This window comes from Pelodiscus sinensis, chromosome 29 (assembly GCF_052426305.1).
Source record: "Pelodiscus sinensis isolate ZL-2025 chromosome 29, ASM5242630v1, whole genome shotgun sequence".
Lineage (NCBI taxonomy): Eukaryota > Metazoa > Chordata > Testudines > Trionychidae > Pelodiscus > Pelodiscus sinensis.
The window spans coordinates 12315305-12325894 of NC_143080.1; the positions used below are offsets into that span (position 1 = coordinate 12315305).

A 10590-nucleotide genomic window follows, 5' to 3' on the forward strand; every position below is an offset into this window, starting at 1 on the left:
AGAATCATGTCTCCCCTCAGCCTTATTTTGGTTAACGTAAAACAAGCCAAGTTCCTTGAGTCTCCTTTCATAAGACAGGTTTTCCATTCCTTGGATCATCCTAGTGGCCCTTCTTTGTACCTGTTCCAGTTTGAATTCATCCTTCTTAAACATGGGAGACCAGAACTGCACACAGTATTCCAAATGGGGTCTCACCAATGCCTTATATAACGGCACTAACACCTCCTTATCCCTACTGGAAATACCTCGCCTAATGCATTCCAAGACCATATTAGCCTTTTTCACGGCCATGCCACATTGGCGGCTCATAGTCATCCTGTGATCAACCAGGACTCTGAGTTCCTTCTCCTTCTCTGTTACTTTCAACTGATGTGTCCCCAGCTTATAACTAAAATTCTTGTTCTTAATCCCTAAATGCATAACCTTACACTTCTCACTATTAAATTTCATCCTATTATTATTACTCCAATTTACAAGGTCATCCAGATCTTCCTGTATGATATCCTGGTCCTTTACTGAATTGGCAATGCCTTCCAACTTTGTGTCATCCGCAAATTTTATCAGGATACTCCCACTTTTGGTGACAAGTTCAGTAATAAAAAGATTAAATAAAATTGGCCCCAAAACTGATCCCTGAGAAACTCCGCTAGTAACCTTCCTCCAACCTGACAGTTCACCTTTCAGTATGACCCGCTGTAGTCTCCCCTTTAACCAGTTGCTTATCCACCTCTCAATTTTCATATTGATCCCCATCTTTTCCAATGTAACCAATAATTCCCCATGTGGTACTGTATCAAATGCCTCACTGAAATCAAGGTAGATTAGATCCACTGCATTTCCTTTATCTAAAAAATCTGTTACTGTCTCAAAAAAGGAGATCAGGTTGGTTTTCTCCTATGCACTGTTCAGTGTGGGAGGATGTCAAACATGGCAATGCAGATACTCTTGACGTTCCTGACAGAGGAAGGAGACTGGCAGTCACCTGGTATTCTGTGTGGGAGGGACAGCAGCAGCCTTTACTGTATTTGGCACTCCCACAGCAGCTATACAGTATACACCATCACTTTTTGGTTAGAGAAACTAGCACTGATTGATGGGATCACGTCACTCTGCAGGTGTGGGATGAAGAGCACTGGCTGCAGAACTTTAGGATGCAGAGCTGGCCTCCAAACTGTAGCACAAGGACACCTGAAGGAGAGCTGCTCTCTTTCTCACTGATCCGTGCAAGGCATGCACATCTGTGCAAGCACTGTAAGCTTGGTGAGTGTGGGGGATGGTGGGGATGATGGGTACAAAAGAATATACAGTCATGGTTTGTGGATCAGCTTTGCAGGGAAATCATTCCAATTATCCTACACTTCTCCACGGGTGAGTATCACTCTAGGGCTATGTCTAGACTGCAGGCGGATCTTTCGAAAGAGAAATCCGCTTTTTCGAAAGAGAGCACCCAGCGAGTCTGGATGCTCTCTTTCGAAGACGGCCTCTTTACATTGAAGAACACCTTCTTTCGAAAGAGGAACTTTCGAAAGAAGGCGTTCTTCCTCGTAAATTGAGGTTTACTGCCATCGAAAGAAAAGCCGCATTCTTTCGAAATAATTTCGAAAGAACGCGGCTTGAGTCTGGACGCAGGGGAAGTTTTTTCGGGAAAAGGCTACTTTTCCCGAAAAAAACCCTGAGTCTGGACACGGCCTAGCAGACATCTCACTGCTGAGGAGAAGGAGGGAAACCAAGGCTCAGCTACTAGATGCTTGCAGCTTTCACCCTGCTGCATATGCAGCCATGTTGGTCCCTGCACGAGTGACTGCGGAATGATACCAGCGCATGTCCTACAATGTGGGAGGGAACACGGCTGCACAGCCATGGAACCTGCAGCAGAAGGTTAAAGCAAAGTTCCCAGAGTATCATTTTGCAGGATTCTATTGACATCACAGTGTGCATCACCGCCCTGCTTGGTCATAATGATTAGCTACAGAGGGCTATGAGCAGCTCACAAACACAGCCATCCCCCCACCATACACACACTTTTCTGTGCCCGCCACCCACCGCTGCTCTCCTCAGGACAGAGCCACTTACCTTTCGTCTCAGCTCCTGCTTCCTGCTCCCCGTGGAGCAGCTGCTGAGACTGGCTACGCACCTCAGGACTGAAGAATAGCTCCTGCCTGCCCCACTGGATCCCGTCTAGCACTACCTCTTCATCTATTATTCATCCTCTGAGTTAGGTCCTTTTCCTGCAGACTCTGTGCCCATCACAGGGCTCTTAGTGGTGGAGTGGGGGTCACTGTGGGGATCACCGCCAGCTCCTTATAAAATTGGCAGCCTTGCAGTGATGGTTTGCCTCCTTCGCCGTATGATACGCCTGCCTCAGCTCCTTCGCTTCACTGTGCACCGCAGTGTGTCCCACTGTCACGGCTCACAGGTCATGCCCATGCTCGGCCTGTCCAGGCAGGACTCCCCTCTCCGGTGCGGCAGCCCCTTCTTGGGGAGCCCACTCCACTCCAGCTGTAGTGAGACAGCCCTTCCTCAGGGAATCCACTCCAGTCCACCCCTCTCTTGGGATGCCCACTCTCACCTGTGGGGGTCAGCCCCTCCGCCTCTGGGACAGTGCCTCTCAGGGCCTTCAGCTGCCTGAGGGAATAGTGCAACCCTGTTCTCTAGACCAGAAAACTGGGCGTCCTGGGGGCCCTGCTGAGGGACCCCACTATATCCATCACCACCTTCTGGAAAGGGCAGGGGTCTCAAAGCTGCTTTACACTTATCCTGGGCTTTTCCCACTCTCTGGCAGGAGTCACATGTCCTGCAATACTGGTGAACAGTGTCAAAGACCCCAGGCAAGTAAAAGTTCTGCAGCAGCCTCTGCCTGGTGCACCAGACTCCTTGGTGCCCGAAAAGGGGATATCGTGGGTCAGGTACAGCAGGATTCAGTTTGTCCTGGGCCGGTCCATTCCCGGTACAGGAATCCCTTTTCTCACAGGAATCTCTCTCCCTGTGGTCCAAACATTCCCCTCGGGGTTAGGTAGGCATCAGGCACCAGCTGGTCTGGGCCCACCACCGTGGGCTGCACCAGTATCACCTCTGCCCCCATGCCCCAGAACCCCTGGACATTCCTACCCCCCACTTTAAAGGGGATGACATGACAATTGTTCCCTGGGACTTTTCCCACACTCGGTGAGTATGGCCACTCCAGGGCTGGCTCTTCGCCCTCCCCACATGGCCTGCCTTGCTGGTCTCCTCCTCCCGGCACAACCCAGTTAACTGAATACCCCTGGGCCAGTGGGCCATCCTCCGGGTGCACTCCCAGACAGCTGATGCTCCTGGAGCCCTGCTGGCTGCCATCTCCTTCGTCCTCATGCATTGTGCCACCTTGTTCCTTTTTTGGCCACAGAAGTTGCATTTCAGGTCCCTAAAGTCCCATGGTAGGGGTTGTCCTGCCTTGGCTCTCTGCTCCCACCCCAGCTGGGCTTCCTGGAGTCCCACCTTCAAGGGGTCTCCCAGTGACTCCCCTTCTGAGACCCTGGTGTGGGTCTCCCACCTGTCCCTGATCTGCTGGTTACAAACTCGTCTGCCAGTGTCCCTGCACCTTGAGGTCTGCGGGGCAAATGTCACCAGCCCCACCAAGTTGTACGCATCCTTGGTGGTGGTGGCCCCGGGCCTCTTCTCCCACTTGTAAACATATTCCCTTAGCAAGTTGGCCACCTCCTTGTAGGTGACACCAGGGGATTTGAGCACGCCCCGGAACCATGTCCGGTTGGCCTCGGGGGTCAGCTCAAACCTTAGCATCGAGGCCTGTTTGAACAGCTCATAGTCCCCATCTCAATCTTATCCACCTGGCCGAATGTCGCTATGGCCTTGGGCCCCATCAGGGAGGTCAGGCTGCAGAGCCTGTCAGCAGGGTCAATCCGGTGCAGATCACAAGCCCTCTCAAAGGCTGTGAGTTTGGCATCCATGTCATTCCCCTCCCAAAACGGGGGTAGCAGCTTAGAGTCCAGTTTCCCCCCAGAGCTGCCATCTCAGGACCCTTCCCCACTTACCCCCAAGCAGGCCCTCTTGGCCCATCTCTCCTCCAGCTCCAGCATGTCCTGCCGCTGTTGGATACGGTCCTCTGGCTCTCTCTGCCTGTCCACCAACCTCTGCTCTTCCAGCTCCAGCTGTTTCACTTTCAGGTCCAGCTCCAGCCTCTGCAGCTTTCCTGGGGAGAACCCAGATTGGGGCCCTCCTGTGCTGACTGGGGAGTCGGCTCTGAGGGTACGTCTACACTACAGCGCTAGTTCGAACTAACTTAGTTCGAATTAGTTAATTCGAACTAAGCTAGTTCGAACTAGCGCATCTAGAACTAAAAACTAGTTCGAACTAGCGTTTTGCTAGTTCGAACTAGCGCGTCCACACTGATTGGACGCAGGGGGGCATTTAAGGGCAGCTGAAACCGGTTCTGGCAGGGCATCAGGTCAGCAGTTGCTTTGTGTGGCTGCTGTCTGAGGCTATCTGAGGCTCGTGCTTAAAGGGACCCCCCCTGGACAGCCGGTTCTCAGCTTTTCCTGCTTGCTTGCCAACCTCGCCGAGGGACAGCAAAGCGTCGGTCTCTGTGCCCGTCTGTGTCGGTGCTTCCCTTCGGGGGGGCCGCCGCAGGTGGCAACATGGAGCCACGGCTCGCCCTGCACCTTCTGGTGCACGTTCTGGACTTGCTGCTGCAAGCCTGCCAGCAATGGCTCGAGGCTGCCTGGCACCACCTGGGGAACGTCAGCCCCCTGCCTCTCCGCCTGGCCGCCCTGGGGGCCGTGGAGGAGCCGCGGCGGCGCCCCGGCACCGGCGTGCCCCGCCGCATCTGGCGTCTGGACACCAGCAGCGACTGGTGGGACCGCATCGTCCTGGAGCACTGGGACGACCGACAGTGGACCCAGAACTTTAGGATGAGGAGGGACACCTTCCTGGAGCTCTGCGAGTGGCTCGCCCCTGCCCTGCAAAGAAGGGACACTCGCATGAGGCCCGCCATCCCCCTCCAGAAGCGGGTGGCCATCGCCCTCTGGAAGCTCTCCACGCCGGACAGCTACCGATCCGTCGGGAACCAGTTCGGCGTGGGGAGATCCACTGTCGGAGCAGTGCTCATGCAGGTACGGCGCTCGTCGGCCACCGAGCCGGGGGGGAGGGGGGCTGCGAGGAGGGGATGGGCCGCCCCAGGGACAAAGGGGGGGGCGGGAGGAGGCGAAAGCGCCCCGCACCGGAGGGGTCGGGCTGTCCCGGCCGTACTACACGCCGCCAGGGGGGTTGCTTCCGGGAGTGGGGCGCGGGGCACTGCCAGGGCACGCACGCTCCCAGCCACCCGGGCGCCCCACTGATTGACGCTTTGCTGTGTCTCTCTCCGCAGGTGGTCAAGGCCATCAACCGGGTGCTGCTCCGCAGGGTGGTCCGCCTCGCCAACCCGGATGCCGTCATCCGGGGATTCGGCGCCCTCGGCTTCCCCAACTGCGGGGGGGCCATCGACGGGACGCACATCCCCATCCGTGCCCCGGAACACCAGGCGTCCCGGTACGTGAACCGCAAGGGGTACTTCTCCGTCATCCTGCAGGCCGTATGTGACCACCGGGGACAGTTGACGGACATAAATGTGGGCTGGTCCGGCAAAGCACACGACGCACGGGTGTACCGGAACTCCTCCGTGTGCCAGCGGCTGCAGGACGGGACCTTCTTCCCCGACCGCCACATCAGGGTCGGGGACGTGGACATGCCCGTCTGCCTGGTGGGGGATGCCGCCTACCCACTGCAGCCCTGGCTCATGAAGCCCTACACGGGACACCTCAATCCCTCCCGCCAGGCCTTCAATAACAGGCTGAGCAGGGCCCGCATCGTGGTGGAGGGGGCCTTCGGGCGACTGAAAGCCCGCTTTCGATGCCTCCTCACCCGTCTGGACCTGGCCGAGCACAACATCCCTCCCGTGGTGGCGGCATGTTGTGTGCTCCACAATTTGTGTGAGCGGAAGGGGGAGGCTTTCTTGCCAGCCTGGATGGCTGAGGCTGACCGCATGGCTGGACACTACGGTCAGCCCCGCACCGCCGCCGTCCGGGAAGCCCAGCGGGGGGCCATCCGGATCCGGGAAGCCCTGCGGGAGAGCTTCCAGGTGGAGGAGGAGGAGGACTGACCTCTCCCTGCATGCCCCACCGGGGCCTTCTTCCACCCTACCCCCCCCTTCCCCCTTCCTATCTACTGTACAATAAAGACACCTGTTTTTCCAACAAAAACGTCTGTTTATTTCACAGAACTGGGGTGGGGGAGGGAGGAATGAAGGTGGGAGAAGGGAGGGGGAAACCTGGGACGAGGGAGCTGGAAGGGGAGGGGAGGGAAGGGAGGAAGGGAAAGGAAAGCTCAGGGGTGGGAGTCTGGGTGCCTCTCCCGTCTCGCCACACTGCGGGTCCGGGGGCGTCGGTGGGGAATGGTTGTGGAGGGGGGGGCAGAGAGGACAGGGGGTGTGGAGGAAGCAGGAGCGGAAGCAGGAGGAGCAGGGGGAGCAAGAGGGGGAGCAAGAGGGGGAGCAAGAGGGGGAGCAAGAGGGGGAGCAGGGGGAGCAAGAGGGGGAGCAAGAGGGGGAGCAGGGGGAGCAAGAGGGGGAGCAAGAGGGGGAGCAGGGGGAGGAGGAAATGGGAAGCGGTCTAGCAGGCTCTGGAGGTGGCCTCGCAGGGCACGGCCCTGCTCCTCCAGGGCCTCCAGACTCCTCTGGCGCAGCCTGAGGTCCTCCTGGACCCAGTGGTCCTGGAGACGGAGCTGTCTGTCCAGGAACCGGAGATGCCGCCTCTGGTAGTCCTCCTGGTTCCTGGCTGTCCTGCTTGCCCGGGCGCGGGCGGCTGCTGCAGGCGGGGTGGTGCGCCCTGCAGTCCCCGGTGCTGCAGCTGTGGTGCAAGAAGACCAGCGGTCAATTACCCCAGGGGCCCAGGTGTGTGAAACCCAGCTCCCCTCTGCAAGGCCAGGGCCCCTGCAGGATCCCCAGCTGCTGCTCCGTAGTGGGCAAGGCCCAGGCGCACGGTCCCGGGGCTCCCTCTCGCCCCAGCCCCCCGTACACATAAGGGGAACACGAGGGTACTCACAGGTGGACGCCTCCCCGGCCTCTGATGATGCAGGCGAGCGGCTCTGTGGGGTGCCTCGGGGGTCCCGGGTCCTGGGAAGGCTGGCGGCAGGCTCCTGGCTCTCAGAGCCCTCTTCCTCCTCCTCGGTGTCCAGGAGCGGTCCCTCTGCCCCGGGGTCAATCACGTCCCGGGGGGCAGGGACGGCATGAGGCCCCAGGATGCGGTCCAGGGCATGGAAGTGGGGGCAGGCCTCCGGGTCAGCCCCTGGCAGGCAGGCCCGGGAGTAGGACTGCCGCAAGTCTTTAATCTTGCAGCGCACCTGCTCCCGGCTGCGCTGGTGGCCCCTGGCGGCCAGGCTGGCAGCCATGCGTCCATAGACGGCCGCGTTCCGGTGGCTAGTGCGGAGATCGTGGACATTTGAGGCTTCCCCCCAAACCTCGATGAGGTCCACGATCTCCGCACTTGACCAGGCGGGCGCCCGCCTTTTGCGCCCCCGGGCAGGCTCCCGGGAGCCGCCAGGCTGGTCGTGGGGAGCAGTGGAGGGCTGGGAGCCCTCGGATGGCTGGCTCATAGTGTGGCAGGTGCAGGCTGTGCAGGCACGGGTGCTTGCAGCCTTGCAACTGGCACAAAGTGAGTAGCCAGCCCGTGGCCCTTTAAGGGCTCCGGGGCCGGGAGGGGGGCAATAGAGTTTCCCTGGTGTTGGCCAGAGTGGCCACCAGGGAAACCTGGGAAGCCTTAGCCTCCCACTAGTTCGAACTAAAGGGCTACACAGCCCTTAGTTCGAACTAGCTAGTTCGAACTAGGCGTTAGTCCTCGTAAAATGAGGTTTACCTAGTTCGAACTAAGCGCTCCGTTAGTTCGAATTAAGTTCGAACTAACGGAGCGCTAGTGTAGCGCATAGGAAAGTTAGTTCGAACTAACGTCCGTTAGTTCGAACTAACTTTCTAGTGTAGACATACCCAGACAGACTTCAGGCTGCTATACTGAGTGCCCCTCCAGCTACTCGCTGGCTCTCCAGGCACTCCTGGAGCCCCTCTGGGACCCTGAGTCTGTAGCTCTGACCAGTCATTCTTTACAAGCTGAGCTATTAGCTGCTCCTTAGTGAGCCTCCCAGCGCTCAGCTCCCTGCTGTTACGCAGACGTGCCAGGTTGCTCTTAGGAACTGGGCATAGACCATTTCCCTGCCAGGTCCTTCAAAACCCTCGTTCGTCTCTGGCAATCACTCCGCACTGCACCTGCGCAGCCAATGATCTACAGGGTGCACCTCCGACCATCCTCTGCTACTGCATTGTCACGGCTCTCAGGTCATGCCCACGCTCGGCGCGTCCATCTTCGGGCAGGACCCCCCTCTCCAGTGCGGCAGTCCCTTCTTGGGGAGCCCACTCCACTCCAGTCCTTCCTCAGGAAGTCCACTCCAATGCAGCGACCCTCTCTGGGGGCGCTCACTCACCTGGGAAGTTCACTCCTCTGCCTCTAGGACGATGCCTCTCAGGGCCTTCAGCATGCCTGCCTCTGCCATAAGCCCCCTTGGGGATTCACTCCCTCTGGACCCCCAGGGCCTTCGCTCCCAGAGAGAACAGTGCCCCCCGTTCTCCAGACCAGAGCGACTTTCAACCAGCACCAAACAGGAGGATTTATTGAGTTTTGGATGCAGAAAAGGCTCCCTCAGGCCAGTAGGCTTGGCCCCTCAGCCCCATGCAGCTAGGTGAGTCCTGCCTGCTCTGCTCTCTGTCCCGAACAGCCCCCAGTCTCCCAGCAACAGCCCCTCGCCAGCCCATTGTCTTCTCTCCAGGTAAGAGGGTTGCCTGGGCCCCTCTCTTCTCCGCCTCTTCTCTCCTCCATCCAGTGTTCTTCCCTCACTGGAACCAGCTGGGTCAGTCGCCCGGATCTCCTCTTTGCTGCCCATTGTCTGTAGTCTGTCTGGAACCGGCCGTGTCCTCTGAGCAGGGCCAGGGTCACAAGGGTACCAGTCATGGGACTACAGTTGTAGGCTGTTCTCTGAAACAACAAACTCCCTCCCTCTTGTCACATTAAACCTCAGGCACGGAGGGTATGTCTAGACTGCATGCCTCTGCAGACAGAGGCATGTAAATTAGACTACCCGACATAGTCAATGAAGCAGGGATTTAAATATTCCCTGCTTCATTAAAATAAAAATGGCTGCCATGCTGTGCCGGCTCAGCTGATTGTCGGCAGAGTGCGGCAGCCAAGACACGGATCAGTTGACAGGGAACGCCTTTTTCAACTGCTCCCTTATGCCTCGTGAAACGAGGTTTACAAGAGCAATCAACAAAGGCGTTCCCTGTTGACCAATCCACGTCTTGATTGCCTCACTGTGCCGACAATCAGCTGAGCCGGCACAGCGTGGAGGCCATTTTTATTTTAATGAAGCTGGGGATATTTAAATCCCCACTTCACTGACTATGTCGGGTAGTCTAATTTACATGTCTCTGTCTGCAGAGGCATGTAGTCTAGACATACCCTGAGCGCCCACCTCTGCATGCAGTCCCCCTTTCAACTCCCCCAAACTTCTCACTTCCTCACACCCACTCATGGCCCTTTTTGCACAAACATTGAGAAATGAGCTCACCAGGGCTGGATTATCCAATAAGCAGACTAAGCACGTGCTTAGGGCACCAGCAAAGCAGGGGCACCAAAAAAAAGAGATTTTTTTTGAAAAAATTTGATATTTCAAAAAAAGCATTGAAACTGTCATCGTGGGAAAAGTCAGAACTCCGCAGAACACTCTTTTTCTCAGCTGAAAAGAATATAAAACCCTCAGAGAACAACAATGTGTCAGGACAGACTCGATTCCCTTTCCCTATTGTGTATGGAAGCGGATGTGCTGCGTCAAGTCAGCTTCGATGAACGTATCCAGAATTTTGCAATCATAAAATCTAGAAACAAGCTATTTTAATTTCAGAAAACATGTCAGTTTTGTGTCATTTCGAAAAATACAATTTTATTTTATGGTATAGTATTGTTTTTATTTTATGGTATAGTATTATTTAGTCTTAATCCGGCCCTGGTGCTCACGTGTATCTAATTCCTACAGGTCACGCCTAGCTACGATTGAACAGACTCCTCTCCCCCTAAACTGACCAGATCCAGCAGCTCTGCAGTGGTTCAAGCTCGTGAGCGTTCGGTGCACTAGGCAGCCATGGTCACCTGGAAAGATGCCAGGGGACAAGTCCTTGCTGAGACAGGAAATGGCATGTAAAGTTCTTGGGGCCTGCAAGGGGGAGGGATTGCTGTTTACCTGGCTGTGGCATTGTGGAGTTCAAAGCACTAGCCAAAGCAGCTGCATGGGTATTCTGGGAAACTTCCTGGACAGTAATAAAAGCAGGAAAAATCCTTGTGGTGTCTACACTGCATGTTTGTTGACAATAAAGAAAAGAAAAAAGTCCTTCTTGGAGGGTAGAAGATTTTTGTTGCTGAAACTAGGCATTTTTCACCATGAGAGTTTCAATGCAGTGTGGATGCTCTTGCTGTTCTCTCTCCAAAGGCAGGTGTTGGTGACGAAACTTGGCAGTGTAGATGT

At 56.4% G+C, this 10590-nt stretch overlaps 1 protein-coding gene across 1 annotated transcript; it reads right to left on the reverse strand.

Annotated features, from left to right (window-relative positions):
- Nucleotides 1–6211: 6211 nt before the first annotated feature.
- LOC149521309 (uncharacterized) lies at nucleotides 6212–7911 on the reverse strand. Its single transcript, XM_089774001.1, has 2 exons — nucleotides 7071–7911; nucleotides 6212–6875 (listed from the first exon to the last, which is right to left on the reverse strand). Exons 1-2 carry the CDS (start codon nucleotides 7618–7620, stop codon nucleotides 6355–6357), a joined length of 1071 nt encoding a protein of 356 aa, XP_089630127.1. The 5' UTR covers nucleotides 7621–7911; the 3' UTR covers nucleotides 6212–6354.
- Nucleotides 7912–10590: the final 2679 nt, after the last annotated feature.